Below are 14453 nucleotides of genomic sequence, written 5' to 3'. Positions count from 1 at the left end.
AATGGGAAGTGCTCAGCAGGAATACTGCAATAAATATGTCAGGAATATAAACTAACTGATGCTATTTATTCGGTCCTTAGGAAGAAAGTATCGGGATACAATAAATTACAATCATTTTTCAACATCTCCGATTTCTCCAGTAACGTATATTGGCAGACCTTAGTGGATCGTGCTAATTTATTTGTAAACCATCAAAGGAAAGAATAAAACATGTTTCCAGGCAAGTGAATGGACTAGGACACTGAATTGGGCAACAGCAATATTTTCCTACGCCAGAAGTAAACATGTCAACATGGTGAGGAGGGTTTTGTCCCACTTCTGGCTGAACTTTGAGGGGTGAGATGGCTAATATCGAGGGACCCAGCTTTGTAGTCCTTTCTCACAAAGCATTCCATGATTCAAGAAAAGGACAATCTGCAGCGTGACATGGCGAACTAGGTCAGAATAATATTTCTTAATGGTGATTCCTACAATGCTCTATTAATTACAGCAGTGGTTCAGAATTTTCTGTGCCTTGATAGGTTGTATTTTTAAGTAGGCATCCATTTTTTAAAATTTAATGTGATATAAAACTGAGTTCCAAGGAATCCCTACTATGTAAGTGGTGAAAAATGATGTAGGGGAGTGGAAGAAAATATGTGTCTATCCATATATATACAGCACAAGCCGGCATTCAGAGATGATCTTTGTGAACATAAAAGTTTATGCTGCTTTTGATTTGTGTGGTTTAAAAAAGAAAACACTAGCAATGTTTAGGGATCTTGGAGCATAACATCAGAACAGAAACTCTTTGCCCTAAATTCACATGTATTCTCTGGCTTTCTCTCTTCTTGCTTCACATAGATTCTCTCTTCTCCAGCTCAGTTGGTTTACTCCCTTTGTGGATGGCATCCCTACAACATGCTTTGCTCTTCTCACCTGCCCATTTCTGTTCCCACCATTTCTTGAGCCTGGGGAGAGGCATCCTCCAGTCCACTGGGTTGGGGTGGGGGAACCTAGTTTATGGCCCCCATCTCCGGGAAGCTTCTTTTTAACCCAGCTAGAAATGATCTCCTCTAGTGATAGTACCCTAAGGCAGGGTTCCTTAACCTCAGGAATGTTGACATTTTAGGCAGGATAATCCTTTGTTGGGGGGGACTGCCCTGTGCATTAAAGAAAGTTTTAACAGCATCCCTGGCCTCTACCCACTAGATGCCCATAGCATCCACCTTCCTACTCCCACCAAGTTGTAACAATCACAAATGTCTCTAGACATTGCCAGATGTAGGTGCAGGAAACCATCTCTGTTAAGAACTACTACTACCCTAGGGCTCTCCCCAAATCAGATCACAAATTCCGGAGAACAAGGGTCAGATCCCTAGCAATGTTTTGGTTCATAGTCAAAGTCATTTGATGATTAATGAATAAAAGATATTTTAAAAAATTATCAGTTAGCAGTTTCTGAAAATTAACACATTAGGCTAATTTGAATCAGGTCAGACTCCCAGAAAACTATAAAAAAGGATTATATTACTGCTTCTTTCCGTTTAGAAAAGGTTTGGGTTTGTTTTTGTTTTTGCTTTAAAGGAACTATAATTAAAAAAAAAAAGAACTATAATTTTAATACTACACCATTGGGTTGAAATGAGAAGCCACCAATCAGAGAATGTCTCTGCATCTTTTGAAATGTTATTGTTGAAGTCACTAACCATTGTCTGATGATCCTTAGAGGAAGGCCAGTGAGATAAGTTTCCGTTAGAGTTTAGCACTCGAAAAGTTTGTCTCTGAAAAAATTGGCTTTCTTCTTTCTATTGCATAATGATAGGTAACTAGTTGTATTTGACTCGGGTGTCAAGAAGCTCAGAACTAAGTTTTATGCTCAATTACAGTAATTATCCTCCTTTCATTTCTTTTTTAAAATTTTTGTTTATTTATTTATGTATGTATTTATTTACTTAATTTTAGGAGAGAGAGAGAACACAAGCAGGGGTATTTGGGAGGGGCAGAGGGAGAGGGAGAAGTGGACTTTCTACTGAGAAGGGACCCCATGGGGTGGGGGGCTCAATCCCAGGACCCTGGGACCATGACCTGAGCCGAGGGCAGACACTTAACTGTTTGAGCCACCCAGGTGCCCCAAAGATTTTATTTATTTGAAAGAGAGAGAGAGAGAGAGAATGAGCAGGGACATTAGGGAGAGAGACAGTAGGGACAGAGGGAGAGAGAGAAGAGACTTCTCCCTGAGAAGGGAGCCTGATGTGGGGCTGGATCTCAGGACCCTGAGATTGTGATCTGAGCTACAGGCAGATGCTTAACTGACTGAGTCACCCAGGAGCTCCCGCATCCTTGGATTTCTAATATTAATGCAATCTTTTCTCCTTCTTACTAGCCACAATTAACTCTTGTCTTTCACCTTTTTTCTAATGGCTTTCTTGAATCTTTTTATAAAATAAAGTTTTAAGCAAGTGGAGTCCTTATCATTTACCATCAATACCAAAACACTTTGGGAAGTAAAAGGAGAGCAATTAATAATTAAGCTGGGACAACAGCTTAAACTGTGGCTGTTCTGGGCAAGATAAAAATGTGGTGTCACTCTAAAAATAAATAATAAGTATAACAGATAACAACAGTTATTCCATTCTCAGGTTGGGGATAATTAAAGATAAACATGTGCCCTAAATAGAGAATCAAAGTTATGTGCTTCTTATTTATTGCGTGTCACGTCTGTTGATTAGAGTTTGATATTTATTACCTCTTGGGAAATTTTGTAATTAGCCTCTGTATCAGTAGAGAAAAAAAATCATGGGCTTTTTAAAAAAAAAATGTTATTTAATTTCTGCTAAAGGGGAGAGGGAGATCCTTTAGATCTGGAACAGTGATCACAATAGAAGTTTCATTTGTGATTTATGGAGACTTGGGATAAAGGCACTATTGACCAGTATCAGATTTCTAATGACTTTATCTTGTTTTTCCTGAGCAACTTCTCACAAACTTTTGTAATATCTTGAGCGGCCAGCTGATACTATGTTCAAGCCTGTTTACAGAGCTATTAATAAATGCTATGTGGCAACTCCAGGAAGAGAGTCAAATTGTTTTTTTTCTCTCCATTGACTGAAAATTTTTCTGCTTATTTTGAAAAAATATGAGATTACTGAAGTCCTTGATATATGCTGGATATTCTGTAAAGAAACTCAGTGAAAATAAATGGGATCCTAACTTATAATCTAACAGACTCATAGTCAAAAAGGAAAGTCATTGTCAATGCCTTGACTGCAAAGTCTTTCCTATACGAAGCAGTGAGATTTTGATGTGACATGGGTGAATTTATTTACTTATTGGCACAGGTGAATTTAGACAAAGATGGGAATTTGTTTCTGTGTGTGCTCAGAGTCATGCTCTCATTCAAGTTCTTAGTCGCTGATAGGTTTTTTGAGGTAAGTTAGTATTCTCTGGTTAGGCAAATTGAAAGTTTAATAACTACCATGTATTGATTTCTGACCCCATGCCAGGCACCATGTAGGCACTCTACATGTGTTGTGTTGATCTGTTCTCAAAACTACTCTGCGAGGGAAAGGTATTAGCTCCCATTTTTACAGTTAGGAATCTTAAAGCTGGGATCCCTGGGTGGCTCAGCAGTTTGGCTCCTGCCTTTGGTCCAGGGCGTGATCCTGGAGCCCTGGGATTGAGTCCCACATCAGGCTCCCTGCATGGAACCTGCTTTTCCCTCTGCCCGTGTCTCTACCTCTCTCTTCTGTCTGTCTCTCATGAATAAATAAATAAAATCTTAAAAAAAAAAAAAAGGAATCTTAAGGCTCAGAGAAAATAAGGAAGTCACTCAAAGTCATACAAAAAAATAAAAAATAAAAAGCAGAGGAGGATTTAAACCCCAGCCGTCTGATCCCTAAGCCCTACTCTTTGTACTATTTCCTCCTGCCAGAGCAAAACAAACAAACAAAACAAAACAAAACAAACCCCAACCCTGTCAGTGTGAAAATGTAAAGCTCAGCTTTGGGAGCATGGCTAGAGGAGGATACCAACAAAGGTAGCAAGCCCTCTATGCCAGGTGGTGTTCAGAAAGGTTGCCCACGTCTCATGTCATTCTCACAACAGTCCCATGAGAAAGGCACTGTGCCCTTCAGAAATGAAGAAACATGCAGGAGAAAGTGATGTACTCCAATGTTCCCTGTAGCATTTCTTTCCCTGGTTTTTCTTTTTCTTTCTTTCTCTTTCTTTCTTTCTTTCTTTCTTTCTTTCTTTCTTTCTTTCTTTCTTTTTCTTTCTTTCTTCTTTCCTTATTTTTTTAAAGAGATTTTATTTATTCATGAGAGACACAGAGAGAGGCAGAGACATAGGTAGAGGGAGAAGCAGGCTCCCTGCAGGGAGCCTGATGGGGGACTGGATATCAGGACCCCAGGATCATGACCTGAGCCAAAGGCAAACGCTCAACCACTGAGCCCCCCAAGTGCCCCCCACTGCCCCATTAGTTTCCATGTACCAGATGGTCCTGATGGCTGTCTGCAAGCGTTGCCTAGCGTTTTGCAGTTTTCAAATCACTCTGCTTGCTTTATTTCATTCTTGTTATCATTCTCGTTTTATAAGTTTTCAAATCACTCTGCTTGCTTTATTTCATTCTTGTTATCATTCTCGTTTTATAGATAAGGGTATTGAAAAACCAAGAGCTTAAGTTATTTCCCAGGGGCCATGGTCATTGTCAGAAACAGGATTTGAGCCCAGGTGCTTTTCTACCTAGCCCAGCATTCTTTATTCTAAACAAGGCTACACATCTGAAATGTGGCTGTAAGGAACAAAGCAATCCTAAACTTTTCAAGCCGACATTAACCTGTAGCCTTCTGTACTGAAAGGAAAGAATCCAAGCTTGATTCTGAACCAGAAGCCACGTATTTTCTGTTTCAGGCCTGGGTGTAGGACAGAATTTCAATTCATTTCAAGGTGGCAACAAACCTTCCTTAAGGTTGGAGCTGTTGGCAAAGGGCTTCTCTTCCTGCCTTGATCCAACAACAGTGAAGATTCTCTCAGCTCACACCAATACTGAGGCTAAGTCTAGAACTTCTCAATTAATGAGAAGCAAAGAAAAAACAATCTGTATGAGTATAGATAACAGTTACCATTTTATTCAGTGCTCCCTTTGGGCTAAGAAATGGTACATACCTTTCCTCATCTAGTTCTCTCAACTTCAAAAGGTGCTGGTTGTTTTTATCTTGAAGAGGAGAAAAGGGAGTGTTTCGGAGGTTAAGGAACTTTCACAGTCACTCAGCTGGTGATGGCAATTTTAATCCAGCCCTGTCTAACCAGCTACCCTCCTGATTCCATGAAGCCCAGCCTCCCTGCAGACAGAGATGTGTCTAGACCAAGCATTCCAAATCCTTCACACCCTTCCTGCCACTCAGGTGGGACACTTACAAACATATTAAGATGGGGCAGGGTGAATATATTCGTTCCCGTCCCTGTCTTAACCTTTACTCCTCTAGGCTAACAAATCTCCTTGTTCCTTTGTAGCAGGTACTCCTGTGTAAAAGTATCTGCCTGGTTTACTTGTAATTTGTCTGTCATTCCTACTGGAATGTCAGCTCCGTGAGAGCAGAGTGGAGACTGTCCTCTTCCTGCTGTATTTCCAGTCTCTGCCACAATGCTTGGCACAAAGGAAGTGCCCATAAATAGTTGCCCCACGGTGAACGAACTGATGGCACCCAAAGGCTGGGGATGCCCCTGATGAAGAAAAGGGGGGCTTTTTCCCTTTCTCTGGTAAACTCCTTGATTCAAGAGAGAAAAGGGGAACTTTTTTTTAAAAAAAGGCTTTGGAATAATCATTTCTTTGGTTTGCCAAGATTTACAGAAAGCTGTGATTATGAGCTTTGTGAGCCACTGCTCCTTAAACATTTTGCCTAATTTTTTGTCTTAGTAAACCTCTGCTAAGAATTCTGGAAACTGCCCTTCCTCACTCCCCCATCTCTCTTCTCCCTGTCTACCTCTAGCGAATTCACATCCTTCTCCTTCAGACCAGCTGCATATCCGGGTTCACAGACGAAGGCCCAGGTGGCTCTTCACTAATGGCTCATCCGTTATCTTGTATGAAGAGCCAGTGCCTTTTCTGAGTAGATTTTTTTTTTTTTTTTGAAGCTAAATCGACCTTTGGGGGGGGGGGGGGGAAGGCATTCTACTGAAAGCAATGTTTTGCTCTCTATTCATCTCTTCTTTCCTTATTTCTTAACTTCTCATCAAATATACCCTGTCTACCTTTCTTCAAAAAATTGTCTACTGAGTATTCCTCATGCAAACTGTTGAGATTTTTCCCTTGTGCCATGCTTTTTGAGCCATCACAATGGCTAACAGGCTGCTCTAAAGAATAGACCTTTCCTGCCCTGCCATCGCCCCCGTATTCCTAACTCAACATTTGGATATTTTTACAACGTATATTCAGTTTGAAAGATAATACCGATACCTTGTTTTATATGAACATTTATACACCAGGACCCTTGCGAGGCACTGACTTCATTGGGATACTTTATGGCTTAATACATCTGAATGATTTATATCTCGTTTTGTCTAAGCATTTATGCTAATAAATTTAACAGATTCCCCAGTACTGCCTGGTCCTTCGTTTTCTTCAGAGGGTCAAAGTGAGAGGAAAATAAAGCAGTGTGTTACTAAAGAAAGAAGGAAGAAATTGGCCTAACCGATTTAGAACACAAATAAAATTACAACACAAATAAAATCTCTGATTACAGTTAAGCTGAAGCAACACTAAAAAAAAAAAAAAAGTTCCTAGATCCAGATAGATTTCTGTAATTAAGCTGTTTCTCAAAAGCAGAATCACAAAATGACAGAATATTTAGCAAGCTAATTTCCTGAGGAATATTTTGGTTCCATATAATTAAATCCAACACGTAACAAAAAAACACTGAGAGAAAAAACTGACAACTATTAAACTGAGTGCAATCGGGAGAGGGAAAGGGATAAGATAAAATCCAATCTATAAAAGATATTCCATTATCTTTTATAGGTTAAAGAAAACTCAAAAGAATACTTGGAAAGAATCGTCTAAGATGGAAAGATTTTAAGATAGTGTGGGGATTTTTTTTTTTTTTTTTTTTTTACAGGTGCAGAATATAAGTTGGGATTGTTGGGTTGTTGTTTTTTTTTTCTTCCGTCTCGGGTTTTTTTTTTTCTTTTTCCCATTTTTTCCCCTGTTGTTTGCAAAGTTGAATCTGGGGTCAGGAGTTCTAATTGTAACCTCAGACTGGAATTCCAGATGGTGCGCTTAGGACTGGGAGCAACTCTCAGCTCATCAATTTCATGGGCCTACGTATCTGCTCTGGCCACGGCCCGGCCTCCATCCCCACTGTGGCATTAATGCAGAACAAATTGAGACATATCCTCTATATAATTAGTTCCAGAATTTAAAAAGATTTACGGTATAATAATAGAGGCAGCGCTGCGGAATCCTTTCAACGGGGACTCTCTGGGAGCTTGGGGACCATCTCGCGGTGGCATCAGAACAGACGGGTAACTCTGGCGGTTGCAGGAGCTGCAAGCTGGGGGCAGGGTGGGGTGGAGAGGGGAAAATTTGGCACCGCCCAGGCAACGGTGCTCACCGGCCCTGAACCCCCAAACTGGGTCTGAGAACGGAGTTTGAACTGTAGGCGAGAGGTGGTTCAAAAAGATCGAGTTATTTTTCAAATGAACAGAGGAAGCCAGGGTGGGTGGGGTGGGGGGCACAAAGGGGCTAGGATCTAACAAAAGTCCCTCCCTTACTTTTCTTTTTTTTTTTTTTTTTAATTTAAAGAAATGAAGCTGGGGCTTCTCTGGTCAGCACCGGGCTGCAGACCGGCCCTAGCGCCTGCCCAGAGGTTTGTGCCCGGGGTAAGCCCACACCTAGGAGTGGAAGCCTGCAGGGAGGGAGGAGCCGCGGTCGGGCTGCTGCTGGTGCGCGCGGAGCTGGGCGCCCGGGCCCCTGCGCCAGGTGCTAAGCGAGCCGGTCCCGCCGGGCTGCCGGCGGGCGAGCCACCCCTCTCCTGGGTCTGCGGCCCCAGCTCCTGGCAGGTCGCAGCGCTGCGGCGTGTTTATTCAGTTGTGCGCGGCCTCGGGGTGACGCCGGGAGCGCAGGCTGGGCGTCCGCGCTGCCCCCTGGGGCCCGGGCTGCAGGGCCAGGCTCCGTCTCCCGGTCACATGCAGCTGACAGCGCCGGGTCAGAGAGGATGGGGTGGGGTCGGCGGTCCTCAGTACCCTCTACCACGCAGAGGCGATTTTTTTTTTTTTTTTTCTGATCTCGCAATAACTAAGCACCTCCCAGGCCAGGATGCGTTTTACCATCGTATCAGAGCCACATGGGTTTTCGGGGTCCCCCCTCCTTTCTTTGCACCCCATTCCGTTAGTTCTACAGAGAAGAAGGGGCGTGGGGGTAAAGCCCTGAGCTAGACTTGAGAGATCTGGGTTTCAGCTCCGCTTTGCCACGATCTTGTTACGGATCCTTAATAATAATAATTGAAACTTTTATTGAACCCGGCTAATCCTCACGACCCCATGAGGTGGACGCTAGGATTCCTCATCCCGTCTGATGAAGAAGGAAACTGTTACAGATGTTACCTGGTGGACCTGAGATTCCCTTCTCTGGCCACCCACGCCTTGCTCTTAACCTCTGCGCTCTGCAGCTGCCTTTCCTCCCTCCTCCGCCTGGGCCTCAGTTTCCTTCTCTGTAGACGGGGAGTTGAATTTCCATCTCTGCCAAACGGTGATTCAGACCAGATCCTCTTGGGCCCCCAGCCTCAGCGCCCACGGGAGCGGGTAGGTGGGTGAGCCGAGGGAGCAGCCAGGGCTCCGCCGTCCCGGTTTCCTTGGGCCTCGAGCTACCGGGGTGCAGGAGAGCGCCCCCCTGTCGAGCGGGCAGAGGGTGGGCCTTCCTCCTGGCCAGACTTTCCGTCCCTCCGCCCAGGCAGGCTCGGGGTGACCGCAGAGAACGTTACTCAAGGGAGGAGGTGGGACCGCAGTCCGCGGGTTTCCCAGCTTTGGCCCAGGCGCTGCTGGGCTTCCAGGGATGGGGATGGGGATGGGGATTGGGATGGGTGGGGGCACTCCGGGGCCTCCTCTGGGGTGAGGACGTCCGACTTCGGGGGGCTGCAGAGGCGCAGAACTTACGTCTCCTGCCCTTCGAGTTGCGGGGAACTCCTCCCACCGCTTCGCACAACGAAGTTGGGGCGCGGAGGCACCGTAGGGTTGAAGCGGGCATCGCACCGCTGCTCTTCCCTCCCTCCAGAACTCTCTGGCCACACACGGCGGGGGCGAGAGCAGTCCTAACTTTCCTCGGCCCCCCTTTCCCCCACCCCACCCCTGAACAAAGATTTTTCTTTCTTTCTTTTTTTTAAACATAAAGTCACAAAATTAAGCACCTCTGCCCTATCTGGGATTCAAAACCAGAAAAGTTCACGTTCAAGCCACCTTCCCCCCAAACATCCTCCCCTCTCAAAAAAACTCTGCAAAGGAGGATAAAAGAGAAACAATCTCGACCTTTTCGTTGGCAAATGAAAATCCCTGACTGTTGTTCATAAAGGGCTCTCCTTCCCTCGTGGCGCTTGAGTGAATCCTAATTGAGAAAAACTCCTTCGAAGGAGAAATAAAAGTGGTGGGTAGGAGGCAGGGGTCTGTGGCGTTGTGAGGGCAAGCTGGCCCCAGAAGTTTCGTCCTGCGGGGCCTTTCTGAGCCAAAGGGACCAAAGGCGCATGCCCTCTGCCCAGCTCTCCAGGCCAGGGGCAGGCTGACACACTGCTCTAGTGGGAGCGTAGTGGGCAGCCCACGAGTGTCGGCGGAGACCGAGGGGGCCTCCAGAACCTTTCCATTTCTGAATGAATGAATGAACGAATGAGTGAAGGGATGAATAAAATAAAGCTTCTGAGTGGAGACAAGCACAGTCAGGCACCAAAGTAGCGCCGAGAGGTGCAGGACCTCGTAAATGGCCCGGGGAGGGAGGGCGGAGGCAGCGGGTAGCGCGTGTTCCCGACCTTTGCCCTCCTGGTCTGGGGTCTCCGGCGCCTCTAGGACGAGCGACCCCAAGAGGAGGGAAGTTTGTTGGGCGCGTGGGTTCTGAGCCCGCCAACGCCTCGGGTTCGCGGCCGGCGCTCAGGTCGATCTACTTCGTTTACTCGGTGCAAACGAACGAAAACCAAAGCGCAAGGAATGGAGAGCAAATCACGGCTCTTAAAACGCTCCGTTTCTTTGTGAAACTGCAACTACCGCGGCGGGGAGCCGCGGGCCCTCCCGGGCCGGCCTGGAGTGAGCGGCGCCCGCGCTCCCGGAGGCTCCGGGCTGCGCGGTCGCCGCGGCCTCCCCGGCTCTGCTGGGCGTTTCCGCGCGCCCCGAGATGCGCCCCGGCCCGGCTTCCCAGCGCCTCTCGTTGCCTGGGCTCCGCATCCCCCTAACTCCTGACTATTCTGGAAGAACCAGAAGACAAATATCGAAACTCCCGAGGCGCGGGGCTCCCAAAGAGTGACTAGGTGGGGAGAGGGGTCCGACGTGGCAAAGGCCGGCGCTCGTTGCTCCCAGCGGTGTGACCGCTGCCCCGGACCTTGGGCCACTGGAGGCTTTCCCTCGGGGTCCTCCCAACGGGTTTGCGTCTCCTTGTCCGTCACTGCTTATCCAGAAGGGTATTCTCGACCGTGAGCGGAGGCCGAGCTGGGAGGGATTGGCTCCAGGGGCCAAGCTCTCCCCGGGGGGCTCGCACCCCCAATCCTCCCTACCGCTCACCCACCAAACTGGGCTCCAGGATTCCCCGGTCGGGGTACGTGCAGGCCCTAGGAGTTTTCCTCCCTCCCGAACTAGCCGCTGTTTTCCCGGCTTCACCGTAGAAGAGTTAAACACCCATCCCTAGAGAGGGAGATTAAGTGCCGCTGACACCAATTTTTAGGCAGGCGACAACTGCCCTCCTCTGGGCGCAAATCCCGTCAAGTAATCAGCTACCAGACGATCGAAATAAGCTCACAGCGGATGCACCCCTGCCCCCCCCCCCCAGGTCATCCACGTTCACCTTGAGTCTGGCCTCTGGAACCCAGAAAGTGTCACCCGCACCCCCCAGTGAACGTAAGATTCCGGCCCCACTCGTGCCCGACGGCTCTGGAAGCCAGAGAGGGACCTGCGGGCTCAGAGCAAAGGAATTCGCCTCTCCGCCGCCCGGGAAAGTTTTCTGCGCTTTCCCGAAGTTCCCGCCCTCGTGGAGCTCACCTGCCCCTCCCTTGAACCCGCCCTCTCAGATTGACCACCCCATCCCGCCTCCCCCCTCCCATCCCCCCCATCACCCAGGGCTGCAGTGGGGACCTTCACAGCTCACCTGAACGGGCTAGCCAGGGCCCGGAGGCGCCCACACCTGCGACGGCCGAGCAGGGGAGGTGGGGGAGGGCCGTGTCCCGCAGGCCGGCAGGAGAGGAGGGTGTCTCCCCGAGGTGCGCTCCCTCGGGCCCGCCCCCACCCCACCCCACCCCACCCCACCCCCGCTGCGAGGGCGCCCCCACTGATCGGCGCGCGCCGCCCGGCCCGGCGCGGGCTGCGGTGTGAATGGAGCGGCCGAGGTTCCTGGCTCCTCCTCCTCCCCCGCCGCCGGCCCCTCTTATTTGAGCTTTGGGAAGCCGGGGGCAGCCAGGCAGCTGGGGTAAGGAGTTCAAGGCAGCGCCCACACCCGGGGGCTCTCCGCAGCCCGACCGCCTGTCCGCTCCCCCTTTCCCACCCGCCCTCCCACTCATTCACTCCCGCACCCACCCACCCACCCAGAGCCGGGACGGCAGCCCGGGAGCCGGGGCCCCGCCGCCTCCTTGCCGCGATCCTGGACTTCCTCCTGCCGCAGGAGCCGGCTTCCACGTGTGCCCCGGAGCCGGCGTCTTCTCCCTCGCTCCGCTCCGGGCCTGGGTGCCTTCAGCAGCCCGAGCAGCCGGGGCTCCCGGGCCCGGGCGGCCTCTGGGCCAGGCTAGGCGCGGCCGAGTCCGGCGCCCAGCGTCTGCAAGGCCGAAGGAGCCGCGGGGCGTCCGGGGCTGAGCCGCCGCAGATGGGCTCTGACGTGCGGGACCTGAATGCGCTGCTGCCCGCGGTGCCCTCGCTGGGCGGCGGCGGGGGCTGCGCCCTGCCCGTGAGCGGCGCCGCGCAGTGGGCGCCGGTGCTGGATTTTGCACCCCCGGGCGCCTCCGCGTACGGGTCTCTGGGCGGTCCCGCGCCGCCGCCCGCTCCGCCGCCACCCCCGCCGCCGCCGCCGCCTCACTCCTTCATCAAGCAGGAGCCGAGCTGGGGCGGCGCGGAGCCGCACGAGGAGCAGTGCTTGAGCGCCTTCACCGTGCATTTCTCCGGCCAGTTCACTGGCACAGCTGGGGCCTGTCGCTACGGGCCCTTCGGTCCTCCTCCGCCCAGCCAGGCGTCCTCGGGCCAGGCCAGGATGTTCCCCAACGCTCCCTACCTGCCCAGCTGCCTCGAGAGCCAGCCCGCTATTCGCAACCAGGGTAAGCAGGGCGGGGGCGGGGGGAGCGCCCCCTACACGCGGGGTGGCGCCGGGGCTGTCGCCGCGCCCCAGCGCTCCCCTTCCCATCCCTTTCCCGACCCCGGCTCTTAACCCGCTGCCTCCCCCAGGACGGTGAGGGTAGCAGGAGCTGCGGCCGGGAGGGGTGGGGGGAGGAGGCCGCGGAGAGGCCCCTGACATCCTCCAGAGCCGGGAGCCGGACCGGTTCGCCCGAGCCGGGAGGTCACCTGGGGCCCCGTCGGACCCCGGGAAATTCCAGGGCTGCTCGTCTCCGTGGGAGTGGGAAGGGGGAACCCGGCCCGGTGCAGCCTCTGGCCCTGTCTCAGGAAAGCGCTGTTGTAGCTCAAGGCATCACCAAGCCGTTACGAGGCACTGGACCTTTGCAGCTTCTAGACGGTGGGACCAGCCCGGGGTGGGCAGCCCGCGTTCCCGCGCTGCGCCAAAATGTCAGGAGGCGCTGCAGCCTCCCCTAGGGCGGAGGCACACATCAGACGTACGATGGGTATCACGGCGCGAGGAAGAGTGGGTGAACGCGCTGACACCTAAACAGTGGCTGTCCTGGAACCGCGTCCGGGCGCGCGTAGGGTAGGACAGCAGCGGACGTCTCCCGGGTGAGTGAGGCGGGTGAGTGAGGGCTCCAGGGCTGGAGCAGGACCCTGCTCATTATCCTCTTCCAAGCTGTGCGGGACCAGGTCCTGCGAGAGGCGGTGAACGAGGCCCCAGCATCCGCCTCCCTTTCAGCGCGCCTTGTCGCCTTCTTGTCGTTAAACTCGGAGCTCGGCTCGGGGAAAGATTTTTTGCAAGACATGGGGGTGAGAACAAGAACAGCTTCTCCGCCGACTTCAGCCAGTGTACACGGAGGGACACAGTTTCCTCACCCCGCTCTGGTGGCCGCACACCTACTTCCTTACCTCTACTCCGGACTAGCTGGAACCAATCATATCCATACCCCAGTGGTTTGTTTTCCAATTTTATTCTAATTGGACTTCTGTGCTGGTTGAGAATGTAACAGCACGGAATTCGGGTTGATTCGATATTTTAGGAAACGGTTTCCAAACGCAACGGGCGGATGCTTTTGCTGGGGCGAAATTTCGCGCCGGCCCGAGGGACTGGGGCGTTTCTGGAATGCGTGGGACGAGAGACGCAGAGCCTGGATGGTTTGCAGGAGGTGCCGGGGCGCCCAGGGCGCAGAAGGGCGCTATGCTTCGGTCCACACCATACCTTCTAAACGAGTATCTTCAGGTGGCCCCTACCTTAGACCAGTCTGGAGCACCTGGCTCACCAGAAGCCCTGGTGAAATCGAAACCACCCTCGCCTCTGGGTTCAGGGAATCCGAGATCCCTGTTCTGTGGAGTAACCTCTAACGGCCCACCTGGGTTCCTCCATTCTGGGTGTTTCCTAAATAGAAGCTAGTGTTTCCCACTCAAGGAACAGTTGAAACAACTGAGTATGATTCAGAGGCTTGTGTTCTCTGATGGTGTCATCTCCACTGAGCAGGCTGTTGTTACCTTTTAAACAAATCTCCAGGTCTCAGTTTCCCTATCTGTAAGAGGAGAGCTGAGATGAACAACTTGGGGGTAGGGCCCTGCTGAAGTTCTATGCCAACGGAGCAGAAAGCCCAACTTTCCCTTGGCTTGGGGCTCTAAATTCAGAAGGCAGCAGACCACCTAAAATTGACTGGACAAGAAACTGCAAGACTGGCAGGCAGGTGTGTGATGTAAGGGAATCTGTGTGTGGATGTGTGCTCCCTGGAGTAGCTATTTGGTCTGTTTCTGGGGCTCTACCGCGCTATTTGAGTCCATCTAAGTTCTGTGGGGGGATTTTGAAACCTGGGCTCTCTCACTTTGGGCCTCTTCTATTAGGCAGGTCTAGTGCCTGGGATCCCATCAGTTCAGCATGGGATTGGCTGCCAAAAAGATAAAAGGCTTGGGAGTAGGGGGACAGGACTAGCAGGTGAAAGAATTCTCCTCCC

The 14453-nt window shown here is 50.9% G+C and overlaps 2 protein-coding genes across 18 annotated transcripts in view; one reads left to right on the top strand and one right to left on the bottom strand.

Moving 5' to 3' along the window:
* The window catches only part of LOC144292728 (uncharacterized), a 129931-nt gene extending 118478 nt beyond the window's left edge, over positions 1–11453 (bottom strand). For all 10 annotated transcript variants that reach the window (XR_013360068.1, XR_013360067.1, XR_013360071.1 and 7 more), the window contains exon 1: positions 11312–11453. The gene's annotated coding sequence lies outside the window, so the exon portion shown is untranslated. The remainder of the gene's footprint in view (positions 1–11311) is intronic.
* Positions 11454–11773: 320 nt separating this feature from the next.
* WT1 (WT1 transcription factor) overlaps positions 11774–14453 on the top strand; it is a 49130-nt gene continuing 46450 nt past the window's right edge. For 2 of the 8 annotated variants that reach the window (XM_077863471.1, XM_077863470.1), the window contains exon 1: positions 11776–12464. In XM_077863471.1, coding sequence (XP_077719597.1) covers positions 12020–12464 — 445 coding nt within the window. In that variant the 5' untranslated portion in view covers positions 11776–12019. Of the gene's footprint in view, positions 12465–13070; positions 13093–14453 lie in introns of those variants that run through there. The other 6 variants (XM_077863474.1, XM_077863472.1, XM_077863468.1 and 3 more) reach the window with 6 other exon arrangements.

Source organism: Canis aureus, chromosome 21, assembly GCF_053574225.1.
Source record: "Canis aureus isolate CA01 chromosome 21, VMU_Caureus_v.1.0, whole genome shotgun sequence".
Classification (NCBI taxonomy): Eukaryota; Metazoa; Chordata; class Mammalia; order Carnivora; family Canidae; genus Canis; species Canis aureus.
Note: the sequence above shows the minus strand (reverse complement) of the source record. Positions and strands in the feature narration are given on the sequence as shown.